This window comes from Trichoplusia ni, chromosome 14 (genome assembly GCF_003590095.1).
Source record: "Trichoplusia ni isolate ovarian cell line Hi5 chromosome 14, tn1, whole genome shotgun sequence".
NCBI lineage: Eukaryota > Metazoa > Arthropoda > Insecta > Lepidoptera > Noctuidae > Trichoplusia > Trichoplusia ni.
The window spans coordinates 7,447,605-7,465,885 of record NC_039491.1 but is presented as its reverse complement, the minus strand read 5'-3'; the positions used below and the strand labels follow the sequence as shown (position 1 = coordinate 7,465,885).

Genomic DNA, 18,281 nt, shown 5'->3' with positions numbered 1-18,281 from the left:
CAGGACAACAATACTGAAACAATATAGGTTGGTTAGGGGTTGGTTGTCCGCGGCACAAGCAGCCCCACATGAACGGCACATTTTACCCCGTTTATGATAGTGTGATATTTTGTCTCACATATAAAAATCACTGTACACGAAGCATTAAAATTACACTGCATAACAAACTAGGATAAATAACAAACATTTTACAAAAACTCGCATATTAAAAGCTCGAAAAATGCTAGCTTGAGACCAAAAAGTATTGAAAATATTTACTTACCTGGCGCTGGAGGACCCTCACATGCAGTGCGACTCGGTCTGCGTGGCTGACGAAACTAAAATGGCAGCCGCGTGTGCGCAACTGTTAGGCCTTACGCGACACAATACGATCGTATATCTATCTGTTTCCGTTTTTGAGATATTCGCGTCGGCACAATTTACCCCCGGCACTTTCAGCCCCGCTCTCCCCTATAATAAAATTATGCTCTAAACATTTATAAATTTGTTGAACAATGAACATTTTGTTTATTCCTATAAAATTAAACTTGTTCAAGTTGGGGTCATTATTGAGGGGAAACATTATTTCAAGAGGATTAACAGTAAAGTGCTGGGCACAACACTGATATATAAATAGACTGGTAAATAATATAGACTTAGAATAAATAAATTAGACTTAGAACTTAGTAATACAAGTAGGTACTTTCGCATGGTTTCTTTATAATAATTTCTATGATTAATAAATATGAAAATTTTGCGCCAATAATAATTTATCTAATAAAGAAAAACTTTAATATTTGTTACGTTTAAAACAAGATTTGCCAGCCGTAAATAGACTAGTGTTGCACTTCGTGGCTGTCTTAAGCAAACCCTCGCGTTATGAATCAATTTACAAAGTCAATTTGCTTCCATACCATTAGTTAATTGATATTTTTCTACACACCTTTCACGGTAGCTTCTAGTAGACGTATTATGTGTTTAAGAACATCTAAATAGCAGGTTATGCAACAATGTAAGGAATAAGCCTTAGAATCAAATATCAAAGAATTTAAAAAAGTAGTTTAAATGTTGTATGATTAGCAGCGAACGTCAAATCAAGTCAAATTAACGGACGAACTCCTAAAGAAAATAATTTTTATTTTCTTTAGGAGAATTGAAAAATAGTTTTTATTCAGAGAATTTTAGTAAAGACATTTCATTTAAATAAGCATTCTTTTATTTTGCGTTGCATCCCAGTTAATATAAGAATAAAATTGTTTTTTTCGCCTAGAGTATTCTAAAAGTGCCTAATCCTAGAGAATACCTAGTATTTGATAAATGAAGACTGTCCTATATATACTTCTAAAATAACTCATATTCTCCTTTTTCCTGACAGAGTTTGATGACAAGCATAAATCTGCGAGTGACGTCATTATCATTAGATATTATACTCGACATAAATCTACGAAATATATCTCCACAGTTATTGCTGTGGTGCCATCTGCCGGCACAATTATTTGTGACGCAGTAGAACAGGCGAGGAAATGAATGTTGTATTAGTATAACGCCTTTTAATTTTACGGACAGGTGTAACTGGATGAGACACCAGTTTGCAACCGATTTCAAATAAGAGGAGGCAATTTTCAATTCGTTTTTATTTTTAATGGTTTTTCGAAAAAAAAAAACCGTTTCATACAGTCCAACCGTGGTTCTGAGTTAAAAAAGTTATTGTGTAACAAAATATATACATTCAAACAGTCTGAGCAAAATGTATAAAACAACGACACCGTAGGTATATATTTAAACAATAAGGAATGGCATTTATATAAAATTGCTTTCATTCAATTTGTACAACATGGTTCTTCAAAGTTACGACGTCCAATTTACAATACAATCGTATTCCCAGGATTTTCAGTCCTTGTAATGCATGCTGCAGGACAGTAATTCGTTTCGGCGTGGGAGTCTTAGTCATAGATTATTCAAGTGAAAGCCGCATCTAATAGGATGGACGGAATGTCGCAAGCTCGGGACTTCCAGAGCAATTTAGGATGGTCTTAAGTCAACAAATGAGAATGTAGGTAAACTAGGTACAAAGTTAAAAAAATTGTAGTGTTTTTAAAGGAGATACGTTTCTTTCTTATTTTCAAGGAACATTCTCTGTGTAAACATTTATTTAAATGAGTTTTTTTTTTAAAGATCCATGCAGTTGGGTTGATCGCAGGCTTTCTCTGGCAGCTGAACTTAAAAAAAATATCCCAAGTAAAATAGTGAAAAAGTTTAATCACGTATAATCGTAAACAGCATAGACCACCCGTGTAGATAGCGGTGTAGCTTAGTTGACAATATTTCGGTTGAAGGAAGGATGAAATGTGCAGACCGTATATAAAAAGATAGAAGTATAGGAGAAATGCAAAGAGCAAGATACAGAGGAGTGCTGAGATGCTATACAAAAAAGCAGGCTTTCGCCCAGCCGTGGGGTACTCAAAGCTGATGATGATAACGCTATTAAGTTGTAATTTAATATTTCTGTAATAATTTATAATATAAAAATTGTGCTTAAATCAATGAATCCGTATTCCCATAATAGCTCCAACACCAATCGTTTAACAATTTTATTACAAAAGTATAGCAATAAAGGCAGCAATTTAAAGTGAAACAATAATTTTCTTGAAGGAAAACATTCGATGGACATGTGTCGTGAATATAATAGGCGTCGTTACGGTTCGCGATTCGTGATACCTACGTATGGTTATTCATTAACATGATTTGCTTTGTGATCGCGAGAAAATTGTTTGCTTTCCACCGTTTGTAGTGGATATAAGGTAAGAGGGTCATTCGGACCAGTCCATTGGTTTTTTGACCTTGAACATACACGGTTGCATTTGTGATTGTGAATTGATAGTGGTTTTAAGTGCATCAGTTTCCTTTGATCTGATAGATCATTTTTGTAAGTTACAGTTTTCTTTTATCAGGATCGAATTTTTTTTTATTAATCGCATTAACTATGCTAGATTAATGAAAAAATCAACCTATAAATTGAACGATTATAAAAATCAGTAAATATAACTCGATTTTTTTGTTATTTCGTCTACATAAGGCAGGAAAATAATTGGGAAACGTCATACGTCGTAAATTTAGTCAAAATTTCTTTCATTGCCTTCTTCTACTCCGTAAAGTTTTTTCTTACAAATTGCTGAACTTTTGCTTACCTTGTAGCTGTGCTTACAAGGTTCCAATTAATGGCTGTATATTGACATAAACAGGACCAAATTAATATGAAAGCAAAAATTCCTTCTTTGGTTAAAAGAGGCCTTTTCCAGTGGCTCAATTACAAACCATCAGCACAGCAAAAGTATTTTTACCAATAAATTCACTAAGTAAAGAACATGAGCTCAGTTCATATAAAAAACAAATTCAACAGACTTATAAATAAGCTCATACCCAGCATAACACCTACCTAGCACTTCATTTCATTACATATTTATATATATCACTAAGTGCCGGTATCACATTTTCCTTTTCAGAAAATTCTTCTGAGTGTCACAAGAAATGGCAAATGCGAGGATATGAATTACGTGACAATGCGTTCCTTCCAACTCACCGTGATTCCTATTTTAACTTTATCTATAATCGGTTGCCATGGTGACCAGAAACCAACGGATCCAGATTCGTACGCGAGTCAGTTCATCGCCGATTTATGGTTAGAAGGTGCCGATGTCATGAGGATTATTTGGCGAGACTGTTCCAAAAAGGTGAGTTCATGTTTTTAGTAGCTTAAGTTGGTCACAGTTTCAGGTAGGGTTGCCGACATATTGTCATCATGCAAACTCAATACCTTAAAAATATTTATATTTATTTTTTTAAACCCACGTTGTTGTTATGACGGAACAATTTCCAAGATTTTTTTACGCGGTACAGTTTAATGTCATTTCATATCGGCTTAATGTAGGTTGAATTCCAGGCTTATATATTTTGTACATATAAGTTACGAATTGCTCTAGCTAGAAGCTTGCTAAAACTCTTCAATAAAACCAGAGAACCAGTCAAAGCCAGCATTCTGGCTCACAGCAGAGGCAACGTAAAAAAAAGAACATGAATCATTTTACTAAATTCGCCTGTACTTACCGTAAGAAATTACTGTAGAGTAATTCAAAAGAAAAATAACCCCTTTAAATAATAAGCCCTTTTAAATAATAAGACAAACCACTTGGGGGAATTCAGGTTTAATAAAATACAAGATGAGTCTTCCTAAGACCTGCCCATTAAGGTTATTTATAGAGTTTCAATATCGTCTGTTCGCGATACCCCGTAAGCTTTCAGTAGCCGCTCAAAATCACCTTAATCGGCTTTGCAGGCAAACAAACGCAATATACACATTGTATAAATGAGTAGAGTCTGCTAAAAGGTGATTAATTTTAAGGCTCTTGACAATAGCTGTTTGACTGAATTGTGGATTGCGCAAACGTTTTTGTGTCTGTCTTGGATGTCAGACGGTGAACAAAGACATTTGAAACAAATGAAATGTGCAATTGTTACTTACTTTTGAGTTTGTTATATACGTTCATCTTTGATGATTATGAGTACTTACTGATATACCTATTGTTAGCTATTTATTTGTGACTTCCACGTCGTGATGGTGAAATATCTGCTTTTGTCATTTTTTTCTTTACCGTGGATTTAGAGATACTTTCATTACCCAGAACTACGTCAGGTGAATTATGTTATCTTGTAAAAAATATGTATATTTAAAAACTTGAAAAGAATAAATTCTATTTCCGTATACGAGTCTCTTTCGTAGTCGTAGTCAAAATCTTGTGAGGGTTTTTAGTTTGTTCAGGTTGTTGCAAATTGATCTGTTGGTTGAAATCGAATGTCGAAAGAAGTTTTTCTGGATTAAGACACTGATACGAGAGACCAACTCAATAACATTTCGCATGTAGTTTTCACGCTATAACGAGCGAGCGAGCGAGCGCAGCGAGAAAGACTCCACCATATATGTATATACGCTGAGTAGTCCGTTGTCACTTTGTTACAATATAAACCTTCAATATTCTTAGTTTGTGTTTACTTTATGTTTACTTACATAAGTACTTCTCCTTAATGTTCAACAGCCCGATTAAACTATCAGCGATTAAAAGTCTCTTAGAGTAATTCCAGTGAAGTCAACCGTTAAATCAAAATATGAGTTATTTTAAAGCAATTTAAGTTTAGTCAGTCGTTTAAGCTGTCTGGTTTAGTATTCCTTTGTTGCTTACTATACGGCGGGAATAATTTCCTATGATAGTAAGACGCTTAACCTTAGCAAGTCAATTTCATACCGAGTCCCTTGCGCTGTCTACTTATACCGTCAGAGGGAATATACACTAAGATTATATTTTCTAATTTTGGTATTATGAAGTGCTAATATGTTGTTTAAATATTAATTTTCTACTATAACCGTGAGGTTTGAAATTGTAGGATAAAGTTTTTTTATGGTTAGAGTCCTGTTCAAAGTTACTTAAAGGATGCAAAATTATTTATCGGGTTCACCCGAATAGTTTTGGGTCACGATTCTAAATGACCCGGAACTAGTCGGGCAATCCCTATAAAATAAGTAAACCCTTGCATTTTTTAAGTATGTTTCATCTCCATGAAAGTTATAAGATTCCTTTACAAGGAGTTAAACCATACCTCAGTTTTATTTTTCTGACATCAATTTAAAAAGAACTACGGTACATTGCCCGCAGCTGATTAAAATGTCTGTAGGGGAAACATGTATTTATTTTCTGAGTAGACTTGCTTTATTAGAGAGAAACTTCATTTTTCAAGGACAAAAACATTGCTAAAAATATTTAAAGAATCTTTTAGCGAGGAGCTCGTGGCTAAGCTATAACCGCATAAGTGATTCGATCACAGGTTAAGCTATGCTTGACGCGGTTGGTCCTTAGATGGGTGACCATCTTTGTCATAACGAGTTCCTCCGTGTTTCGGAAGGCACGTTAAATTGTGGGTCCTGGCTGTTATTCCTACATTTTTGACAGTCGTTACAGGTAGTCAGAAGCTTGAAAAAGTTTGACAGCCAGTCTAACCAAGGGGTATCGTGTTGCCCAGGTAACTGGGTTGAGGAGGTCAGATAGGCAGTCCCTCCTTGTAAAACACTGGTACTTAGCTGAAACCGGTTGGACTGGTAGCCGACCCCAACATAGTTGGGAAAAGGCTAGGCCAAAGATTTAAAGAATCTTTTCACAGATGTAACACTATTGTTTGTTTATTTAAGGTAAACAATTTGATTTCTATAAATATTAAATTCTTAGAACATATTATTGTCATTGTGACTTTAGTTAATTGGAGTTTTATGGGCACATGACCGAAGTCAACACAAAATTACAAATAAAATCAAATGAATTCCGTCCAAGGTACGAAATGTAAGAGAACAGGAAAGGTAAAGGAAAATAAAGCTAGATTTATTTGCTCAAAGTCGAGGACAGGATGAACAAAGTAACATGTGGAGTGATTTAAAAGACATGTGAAGAGAATGTTTCAATATTAGCGGTATACAATACAAACACATGCCGTGTAATGTTGTTTCTTTAAATATTTTAAGAGGGTAATGTTGAGAGTTGGATATAATTTTGCTAAGCCAACTAAAATGTAAAAGGGATGTATTTTTTTTTTTGTAAATTAAGTGAAATTTGTAACATTGGTAATGGAAATTATTTTAAAATGAAAAAGAAATGAAGGATTCTTCTACATAAAGATTATGTCTGTACTTGTGTGTACTTACTACATAGTACATAATGTTCTAAAGCAATATTTCAATTTTATTTAGGAAAGAGCTAACGAAAGTCCAAACAATAATTTTCATTGAAGTTTTCCTTTTTTCAAGTTGATAAAGTAAACTAAAAGATGGTCATCATAGTCAAGAATTTAATAAAAATCTTGTGACAATGTGAAAAGAAAATTGCTAATAATAACTGTGTAATAAAGTATTCCTTAGAAATTTCCGCGTCACATAATTTATTGTTTCAAATCGAATGTCTGTAATAAAAATAACCTAGATATTATCTTTTAAATACAAAGTAAGCGACACGAATTTTACGATTGACCAGCATAAAACTTACACACACAATATTATCAATATATAAATAACTATTTGTAACTTTTGTAATTTAGAGTTACTGAAAATCAATTAAATATTGCTGTACACTAATAATTGCAACGATAGCTAAACATTATTTCGGTTTTAAAAGATGACTTAATTCAAAATCGAAATCAAAAGCTTTTATTTCAAGTAGACCGTTTTTCCGGGACTTTCAAAACGTTACAATTTTGACTCAAGGGGTAGCAACCAATTTTAACCTTACAATTTTCAACCACAAATAATCTCCTAAGGATGTATATTGTCAACGAACAACAAAAATATACTAACAAGAATAGAAAAATCTACCAAATGCACATTGTATCCAATTTAAATGCTAACATTTTCCACAGTTGGTAGACGTAAAAGACGTCATTGATCACAAGGAATACTTCCCGAAGTTCGTGAGATGCATGAAGAGGAAGACTCTGAGGGCCCTCGATCGGTCGTTGACCCCCGACGTGGTGCCGGTAGCTGATGGCATCAACTTGGTGAGATTCGAGCTTGTCGATAGAGCGGGCAACGTCGTGCCGGAAAATGGGACCAGGTAATATGAAGATGCTAAGAAATATGCACTATGCTTAGTAAAGTTCTCAAATGTTTGTTTTCTTTTTCCACTTAAGGGAGACTTTTGAGGCCGAAGTCTCGATTGGGCTGTGTACGGGCAAAATATTGTAAAGAAAAACTTGTGCTACTAGAATCTTGTGCTTGAGAACGAAAACGTTAACAATATTATAGAAATCACTTAAATTATGATTCATTTAATTTTCAATTCGACAAGTTTAAGCAATTCCCACAGCGATAAAATTATTACACCCTGTTTTAAGTGATAAATGTGGTATTTTGTTTAACCGTTTCAATCAAAGCTATCCGAAGCAAAAGACATCTTTGTATTTTACTTAAATGTTTCGACAAAATAACAATTGAGACATTTCAAATTAATAAATATTGCTTTGAATATTAAACTCCGGTGTTTTATAACGTTTCAGGCAAATTTGGCTGTCAATGCTTGTTTGATTTGTTACGTAGCAAGCAATCAAGCGACCGCAATCCACTAATTGCGCTCAGATCTCGACTCAAATTAATAATTCTCTGCTAATTAAATAACGGTTATGAATTTGACATTTAATTTCGAAATTCATTGTCTTTCGTATTTTAATAGTTAAAATACACATTTGTGTGAGCAAACCACAGTTGATTTTGTGAAACTAATGAGGTATATGAATTGATATTTTTGCTAGTCTCAATTAAATGAAATGATCTCAATAAACAAATCTCGTTTATTGAAAAAACGGCCCCTAGGAAAAAGTTTTTTAAATTATACATAAAAGTATTTTTTTTTTTTAATCTAACATAGTTAAATAAATTATAAAACAATCAGGGTAGATGTCGCATTTTTAAATCAGTTCATGTATCTTAAAAGATAAAGAAAAAAGATTCCTTGACAAAACCGCCGGTAGGGGAGCGCGGGGCTGGTTTTAACGGAGGTAGGTATTAACAAGCTTATTACCGCCAAACGCGTAGTGTCAAAAATATGAGACTCGGTTTAGAATACCCTTTATACACAGCCGAACGTGTCCTGACTTGTCAGTTTTCGACGGGTCGTCGCTAATGATAGTTGTGCACAGGACCCTCGTATTTACAGGTAAACGAACTTTTCGTACTTCGTAATAAATTGATTTAAGATTTATTTATTCGCTAAATTGAATGAATATTTATCCTAAATGAATCTCTATTCTATTCACTTTAAAACTATTATAATTGTTTTTAATTATTTCTACTAGATTATTTTCTGTAATTGATGAAGTATAAAAAGTGACCTCGGGGCTAAAATTAACAGATTGAGCGGGGTAAGTATTAACATGTTAATACTTACCCCATATGTACACGGAGAAAAAAATATTCTCAGATTATTAAGCATATTCTTCAGGATGACAGTGAAGAAGATACCTGCTGTTTAGTTTGCGCCGAGTCTTATAATGACGATACATCTGGACTTGACTGGATACAATATATTTTATGCAAAGGATGGGCTCACGTCACATGTATTAAGGGTGATATCAGAAAATACATATGCCTCAACTGTTTCTCAGATGATTCTGATTAATTTTTGACAAAAACAAACTAGACAGGTACATATTTCCTGTCTACTTTTAAGTACAAATTAGATGAAGATCATTCAAACTAGTATAACTTAAAGACTGTCTGATAGTAAAAAATATTAATTAACGCTGTGAGAATTGTTGATAAATGTAGATTTAAATACTTTTTTGTATAAGGTAACTCATTGAAATTCCTTAAAACTGTTGATACCAAAAACATTATGCGACTGATTACGTAATACTTAATTGTTAAGTTTAAACTATTTTAACAAATGTTTGAAGGCTTAAAAGCTCTAATACTCAGTAGATATGGTGGTGAATTAGTATTGATTTATAAAAACTTTAAAGATTGTTGATTATGAGAAGTTTAGTAACTTTATAACGTGCAGTTTAAATTGTGTGTTAACTTGTTTAGGATTAAAATACATATATGTATAACTATATATCTCTAATAAAACATTTTTATTTGTGTAAATGATGTTTTATTAAAGAATTTCATAAAAATTTGGTCTCTGTTAATAATTGCCCCTTACGTTAATACGTACCCCAGCTCCGTTAATATTTGCCCCAAATGCGGGGCATGTATTAACAAATGACTTTTTTGGTTTTCACAGCTCTTTTTCTGAAAGCACTTACATACCGGATGTATTTTGGTACTAATATCATAGCTGAATAACCAAAGCATGTTTTTAATAAAAAATTAAAGTAAAAAGTTCATTATCAAAGAAAATATAAACTATAATACAAAATTTGTTAGTACCAGCCCCGCTCTCCCCTACTTTGAGATTTAGAGCTAGCAAAATTATAGTAGAGTTATGAGTCATTTTATCGGTCCTCTTTATTTTGTAACATTTTCCTCATATGGTAAAGTTGCCTGATTCTTATAGGATAGATGCAAAATTAAATGGGAAAAACCCCTCCAAACCTCCTCTAAAACTTTAATATGCAATACGGTCAACTTAGTAGTAGCTTGAAAGTTTACTAATATATAATAATTGTAATAGTACATTAGTTATAATCGGGGCAACGACATTCGTTGAAGCCTTTTTGCATGTTTAATAAATCACTTAGCGATACCTAATAAGACGCTCTTCAGATAGCAACCTATATCAATCTAGTTTTCTCTTCACAATTTCCAGTAATAGTTTTTAATGAAAAGAATTCTAGGCGTTCCTATTTATAGGATACAAATCCGATTGCGTGTTAAACAGTTATTTTTTACAAGAAAATCCGATTGGTATCCGAGGGAAAATGGCCTTTGCCGTACTCGCCACTGTACTTAGGCGCTTAGAATAGCTTTTGTTATTAAAAAATAAACGACAGGACGTGCCCGGTTTACCCGTCTGAAAATTAATTATACTTTCATCATACGCTTCAATTAAATTTTAATGAATATCGTTTAACTGTGAATTACGACTTAATTATGACAGAAATTGTTTTCTAAGTCGTGATCAAAATTGTGTAATATCGTTGTTACTTTTCCGCAAAATAAAAACAATATCTTGAATCTAAATAAAGAGTGACAAAGCGTAGCATTTGGAATAGGCAATTTTTCAAAGAGACACAGAATTTTATTGTAATAAAAATGAATCACATAATAAATAACCGATAAGTTATAACCAGCCGTAACTTTACTTGAATAAGATTCAAACTTTGATAGATGTACGTTATCTAAATGCAATGCTATCTGGCTACAAAAAAGTGAAAAGTATTGGATACAATATTTTTCACATTCCTCGCAAGTGTTCGACATTAAAAGACAGTGTCTGCAAAACGAAAAGAATGAAAGTCTTGGCTCTTATGCGATGTTACGTCGAATAAGATTTATGTCAACCGCAAAAACATACAAGTCAGGGTAATGACCGCAGAACAATTCGTCAACGTCACCTTCAAAGTAAGTGTTGTATAAAATTGCGCAACCTTCTCCAATTTCATTGTGGTCGCAAAATAAAATTTTAAAAGCGACGGACTTATGCTGCATGCGTAATACTTATAGACAATATAGCATCCTTGCATTTTCCTGTGTTTGTTTTTTCATTAAATCACCTAGTAAAATATATAAAAACAACGGAGACGCATAAGTCATATTTTAATATGGATTTTCTTTGACCCATAATTTCACTGATTTCAAAAATATCTTACGGATCTGCTTAATATATAATTCCAAGTAAACAAAGTCTAGGAAGACTTGACCGGAATCAAATTAAGCACTTCAACAAAGATTCACAAGAAAATTATTTGAAATTTAAGAGGTTTCAAAATAAGGTTATCTAACTGAAAATAAACCATACGACACATTTTGAATAAGCTTTGAGTCAAAGGACATTCCAGTGGTTTAGATAAAATTCTAGTAGAACTTCAGTACATTTTTCATAGCAAGATGTTGGTACATAAAATGGCTTCTAGTACTCTTACTGTTCGTTTTCCCGGAAAATTCTTACAGACGTAGACTGTGCTCAGGCGTGCAAGTCGAATGTGAGGTAAAATGTCGGCGGAAAATTGTACGACTGTCAATTCATCCGTATGTTGAGAGCGGAGATTTAAGTTGCAGTTTGCATTTGTTATATGTTTACATTTGTTTGATATATTTTAAGTAATGTTTAAAGGTGGTTTTAGAATAGGCTGGTTACTTAAACCAAATAGGTAGTAGTAGGTAGGTTTTATTTTTTTGCGTTATGAGGGATGCAATTTTCTTCCCTTTCCATTTCCCTTTTCTTTCCATTCTATCTATTTAAGATAGAACTTATGGCAAGTTTTCGTCAGTAAGATAATTTCTTGGGTTTTGTCGGTATTTTGAAACTCTTAACTGTTGGATTTCATCAAATTTAGTTATAATTAAAACACTTATTTCTTCTAAGGCTTTTTCTTAGACCTTTTCTTAGGCTGGCCAATTTATGTATCTTACTTAACATCTACCCTTATGAAATTTCAAATATTAAAAGGTGCTAAATTTCTTAGAATTCTAAAAATAAATCTAGACTACAAAAACCTATTCTGAATAGTTTCTTTTATGAAAATAAATAATAATTTTATTTAAGTTGAATCTATTTCCAGATTTTCTTAATAAAATCGCAGACACATCGTTAAAATTATTTTCTGTAGCGTAGATACAAATGATTGCGACATCCCGATGTTCAGCAAATTATGATAATTATTTGCTTCGATACTTGTAGTTTGCGACTGAGAAACATAGACAAGTAAATGGAAATACCTACAACCCTACACTGCCTTTATATTGCAACTTGCAAGGAGGGGCCCTTTATATATTTGTCTCTTCACTAAAGTATTAAAATTATCAATGTATATTACCCTATGGGCCAGTAGGATAATATTATTATTATGCTAAAGTTAAAGGTAACGACTTAATTTGACTTCTTCTCTTTTTACTACTCTATGTTCGATGTTTGCGACAATCAGCTTAATAAGATAGCACTAGATAAAATTAGGTTTAGTCAGACTTTTTCTTGATACAAGAATTCCACTCCTATAGCATGTAGGTACCAAATTAACTTTGTAAATACCTTTCCTCGATTCTCTCTAAACGAAAAAGGCTGCCCTTTAAGTCACTGTTTTAGATATTTGTGACCTTTTGGAAATACAGTCAGGAATAGAAGTTGGTTATAAGAATCTGAATTACAAAGAACCGTAAGTTTAAGTTGCATTCAAATTGTAATCAATATGTTTTAACGATACTAATTATCTAGCTCATTTTGTAAGTGTTTAGCCCAATAGGAGCTGACGAGGCATTATTATATAAAATCTAAAATCCAGAGTGATAACAACCATTTTTTTTTACCATTACCATTTGGTCTTGTGAAGATAGAAGATGTTAACATACGCATACTTTAATTCATAATCATCTTTCAATGTGTATCAGCTAGGACGCAAGTTGCATTACCTCAAGTGCTAACATTGACACGTGGCTCAAGTGCACTTATTCGTCAAGGCAAAATACTGACACTGGTAGAAATGGTATTTAATTCAAAACTTTTAAAGTATTTCTCTGTTTTAAGAAATTAATACTTTCTGTTTTATTTTTATCATAACAAATTTAATAAGTTTAACGAAAAACTGTCTTGTGTTCATAGAACGAATTGAATAGTTTCTTATTGCGGTGTCACGCACCTCCGTTATCAAAAGTAATGTGTCATTGCCAGCAATGTAGAGCAACTCGATATTTCTCGCCTCGTCTAAATGAGGTTTAATTAATGCAGCTATTTAACAAGTGCGCTTCGTTAGCAAAGCGGCTAGGCTTACGTAAACAACTGACATGCTGACGTAGACCGATGCACGAGCGTTTAGCTAAGCAAAAACATCTTTTAATTTCCTTTTATCCAATTAGCTTTAAGATTTATTTACATAGAAAATAAATTGTTTAAGTTCTTTGTAGTATCTTAAAAATGAAAGCACTTTTCTTACCTAATAGTTGATGTCATTAATACAGTTGTTTTTTACATAGTGCCTACTACTACATAGGTATGGCTAGATACTTCTTTTTTCATGCTTGTCCCATCTTCATCTTGTATGTAGATAATATTTGACCTTTTATCACAATTATTAGCCGTAAATAATTGACAACAAGTTTTAGTCATTTTTACAGACATACAATCCATTTTACAGACTAAATTTTATTAGTAACATATGTTAACAACGTCACTGAATATTTATACCTAAGTCCGTATCATAAAAACGACATAAGATCTACTAGCACAACCTTAAAACACACAGGTACCTTCGCGTGAACTTACTCACAAGCTTCAACTTTGAACATCCACTTCAATACATATTTAATGTGTTTCATTCAATTAGACTTTTCTTTTCAGTTACTGGACCGAAAAGGAATTGGAGGAAGGTGAATGGCGGACGCTTGCCCTTCAGAGGATGGCCAAAGTTCTCAAAACACACGTAATCAAGTTCGACTTTGACGACGCAAAAGCTCTTGATAAAGGTGATGTTTGACTTTCATTAATATGTATGTTCCAATCTCTTAGTTAATTAAGACGGGTGAAATATTAAATAAGTTATTTCCTGCTTAAGTTGCGTGGGTGTATATTCGTATCCCTAGCGATGAAATCATCTTTGAAGACTGTTTTGACCTTATATTCGAAACAAGAAATCAAATTCAAGAATCAAATCTTGTTGAGCTCGAGATTTCGAAAACTTCCGTCTTTGTAGCTCTTAGAAGTCTGTATACGAGGCTAGTTCCTCCGGGATTAAGTTATAAATAAATAATAGTTCCTCATTCCTTAAAATAACGTCAAAAAGAAATCATTTTTGTTTGCACTACGAAAGTTATCATCTACACATTCAAAGGTTTCTCATCTTTATTCCGAAGCCGTATGGTCAATTTTACATGACAATTTGTGCGTATTCGCTTCCACGTCCATATTATTGACACTAATTTACTTCTGAACATGTATTACCGTTGTCTGATAACCAGTATCTCTAAGGCTTACAATACAATAGGTATTTATTGGGTAATATTTGCCTTGACTGACGTAGTAAATTGAGACCGCAATAAACAGAATTTGTGGGAGTATCATAACATCTTATCAATGTAACGGCCTACGCTGACTTTGATCTATGAATGTTTATTAACTCAAACGGTGTCTGTTTTGACGACTTAATGAGATCTGTTACGTTCAAAGCTTAATTACACACTATTCTTGTCCTGTGTGTCCTGAATTTAAGTAATGGGTAAAAATCTCCCAATATTTTGATTCACAAGATTGTTTTTAAAGGACTTTGCATAGTTGCGTGTTTTCTTAAATTATTGAATCTTGAATATAAACTTTGTTGATCTTTACGGATGATTGAAAACTGATGATGCTGGACTAATATCAAAATATAAAAAAATGAAGATTCTTCCAAGCCTGTTCACTTTTCGTTTTCTTTCACGTGTGGATATTTGACCTTTTATCCTCATTGACAAATGCAATTAAAAGATCCGTCAATTCAAAGGTCAAAATTGTACACCGGCACACACAGCGTTTCTAACTCATTACTTTATATTTGTCCGAAATAATGAAGAACTTAATGAGGTTTTACCCAAACCTTTCTCTTTGTTGATTAAGTTTATTTTTTATGTGCAGGGATCTTATTGTTTTTCAGCCGTTAAAATATTGCATTACCTTTGCGGTCGCCTTAAATGTTACTCGGTTTAAAAGAAATCATTATGATAAAGGTTCTTAAATTTTAATGAACAAAATTGGTCTCTCTGAATCAAATAGATAGGTGAAGTAAAGTTCAAAGTAATGGACTGGCATACAATAGGTTTGAAACTCTGTTGTAAATATAAGTCAAATCATCACCAACACGTTACGAAAAAGTTTCAAAAGATAAATGGTTACGAAGGTACATTTTTTTCTCTTCTTCTAGGACAAAATGTGTAATTTATTTATTTATTTATTGCTAACATTCTCATTAACAGTTGAATACCGCGGTCGTCGCCGTCACCATATGATGACCATGATGATGTTTGGAGTCGTCTCCATCGGTATGGTGATGGTGCCCATGGGTTTCCAGTTCTTAGCAGTGTTAGGAGGCAAAGCCCTCCTCCTTGCGAAAATGGCGCTCATTCTTGCTTCGATACAAGGATTGAAAAAAGTAAGTTTTCTTAATTAATTAATTAGATTTCTTTAGGAATATATTATGTTAGTAGATATTTGTTAAATGATTAGTATTTTTAAGAATAATTTAACTTAATTGATTATTAAATTATTGCTGTATATTTTGAACTTCCTAGTAGAAAAACAGTAAGAAATTTATTTTAAAAATAATTCAATACTCTGAATAAAATATCTCGCCTATTAATCTACCCAATTTTGTATTTCATATAAATCTAAAGGAAAATAAGATCTATAATAATCGTAATATTGAAAAGTCATTTTTATCATCTCAAAGTAAAATTCATATCTCTATAAAAACAGCAACAAACGCAAAAGAAGAGGAAAACTGTTAACAGCCTGAGGCGATTTCTTATTGTGTAGTGTACACAGTAAATTCTTTGTTTAATATACTAACAAACATTAATCCCTAACTAAATAACTCAGAAAGACATTACTCGCTTCTCTACTACAAAAAATGGCATCTGCTGGATACCTCTCTACAGGGCAGAACAAACATTGTAATGCTTGTTTACTAAAAAAATAAAACTAACATAAATTTATAGAATAACATTCTCTTTTAGGTAGACAGTAGTAGTGATGGGTATCATGAAAGGGGGAAGGTATGAATTTACATAATCGTTTTAATTTTCTCCTCTAAAACTAATGCAACAAACTTATTGATGGCAATTTAAGTACATTTCTTAAAGGGTTGTTCTAAAACCACAAGAAGTAAATATCAGGAGCTAGTAGTATTATTTTATTGGGACGACTTTACTTCTGAATGAATTCTTGCTGAAGAAATAAAATAAAATTTGTCTGTTTATAAATTGAGCTCCAAATTACATCACTGGCCTAATCGGACCCCATTCCAATGTAGCCTGTAAAAGTAATGTTGAAAACATTCCATCTTTAAGCTTGTTGCACCATAAGACTAGTTATTAAACCATTTAACAAAACATAAATCCTAATATTTACTAAATAATGATGAGATTCAATAATCACCACAAGTTTAGGCTTTAAAGCACAGCTACTAAAATCACCAGGATAACCCGTTAACAGATGTTCTGTTCCAGATCGCTTCAAGTCCGGTAAACTACGGCTTCTATCACTCTTACCCTTACGACTACTACGAGAAGAGAAGTGGAGACGACTGGCCGCCACCCGGGGTCATGCCGGGAACACCACCGCCAGCCCTTTCAGTACACAATCCTTGGACAGACACAGAATCAATCAAACACGACCGGATTCAATTAGCTCAAGATAAAAAGTCCAAAATAACCCCGAAAGCCCCAGAAAAGGTTACTTGGAAGCCGGAATTACCGAAAGCCGTGAAACGAGATGCTGAACCACGACTTTATCCGATTTACGCTGGCCCGGGCGACGTGCCGACTACTATATTCACCTCTATCGATGCGCCCACGCCCCTGGTGGACCTGACCACAAGGCCTGGGGATGTGCAAGCAGATTACTCACTAGATCTACCCTTCAATCGATTTCATTTTCAAAGTCCCACTACTGTCGTTTCAGCTTGATGTGTTCATACGATTGTTTTACGCCCTGTATCAAGTAGTGACTAGTATTTATTCATATTTAGCTCAAGTACTATACCCTAACAGACCAGTTTTTTATACTCATTACTAACTTAGTTATAGATGTGCAGACTAGAAAAATGTAGAAGTATGAAAATAAAGATACATGTGTAATTAGAAGTCTCATTATTTCAGTTCACCTTTTTTATGATAAGCTTATAAATCTCGAATCCATTTACTTTAGTTTTTCTAAAAGAAAAATAACTTTTAATTGCATAGAAAAACACTCTGTTGGACTCAAATCCATCCCTCCTAACAAATCTAGAAGAGTTTGCAATACTGAAAATAGACCACAATTTCCATATACTTGCATAAGACGCTCTTAAAATAAACTATGCGAAACATGCATCAGAATAGTATTCACACTATTCACGCTCGAGAGTGTGGTGAATACATTTGCTTGGGCAACAAGTTCGCGTAACTGGCAATCAATGTAATCAGAAGCCATTTCCTAGTCAAAGGAGGCAGTGACCTCGTACGGCACGGAACGAGGCGTAGGAACACTAAATTGCTGGTGAACTTAGGCACTTAGTACATAAGGTAACACAATCTGCGATACCTGAAGAATTTACTTCAACGACGTTCTTTTTTTTAACCCTCGTTGCAAAAATACAGTTGATATGAGTTTGCCGTGTCGCTTGTCTATGGCATAAAAGCTCCCAGACTGATTGAGCTATTTTGATTTAATTTCTTTTGTTTTAAATATAAATTAATCCCAAGAGCTCTTAGACATGCTCGATAAAAATCGATCAAGCCATTTAAAAGTTGTGGGGTGTGAATGTTTTATAACTGTTTAATCCAATCTGGTTTTTTTTAATAATATTCTTACACAATATTTATCAACTGATATTTCATTAAAAAAAATACAGTGGAAACTAAAAGGTCACTACGATTCCAGTCTATAAAC

The 18,281-nt window shown here is 33.3% G+C and overlaps 1 protein-coding gene across 3 annotated transcripts; it reads left to right on the top strand.

Moving 5' to 3' along the window:
- The first annotated feature begins 343 nt into the window (after positions 1-343).
- On the top strand, positions 344-17,733 carry LOC113500645. 3 transcript variants are annotated; one of them, XM_026881505.1, is made up of 7 exons: positions 344-620; positions 3,483-3,710; positions 7,429-7,622; positions 14,001-14,125; positions 15,608-15,783; positions 16,367-16,405; positions 16,859-17,733. In XM_026881505.1, the coding sequence occupies exons 2-7, from the start codon at positions 3,525-3,527 to the stop codon at positions 17,315-17,317; spliced, it is 1,179 nt and encodes a 392-aa protein (XP_026737306.1). In that variant the 5' UTR covers positions 344-620; positions 3,483-3,524; the 3' UTR covers positions 17,318-17,733. The 3 variants fall into 3 exon arrangements, with proteins under 3 accessions (XP_026737306.1, XP_026737305.1, XP_026737307.1); XM_026881504.1 differs by lacking the exon at positions 344-620 and having other exon boundaries at positions 3,124-3,710; positions 16,859-17,732; XM_026881506.1 differs by lacking the exons at positions 344-620; positions 16,367-16,405 and having other exon boundaries at positions 3,125-3,710; positions 16,859-17,728.
- Positions 17,734-18,281: the final 548 nt, after the last annotated feature.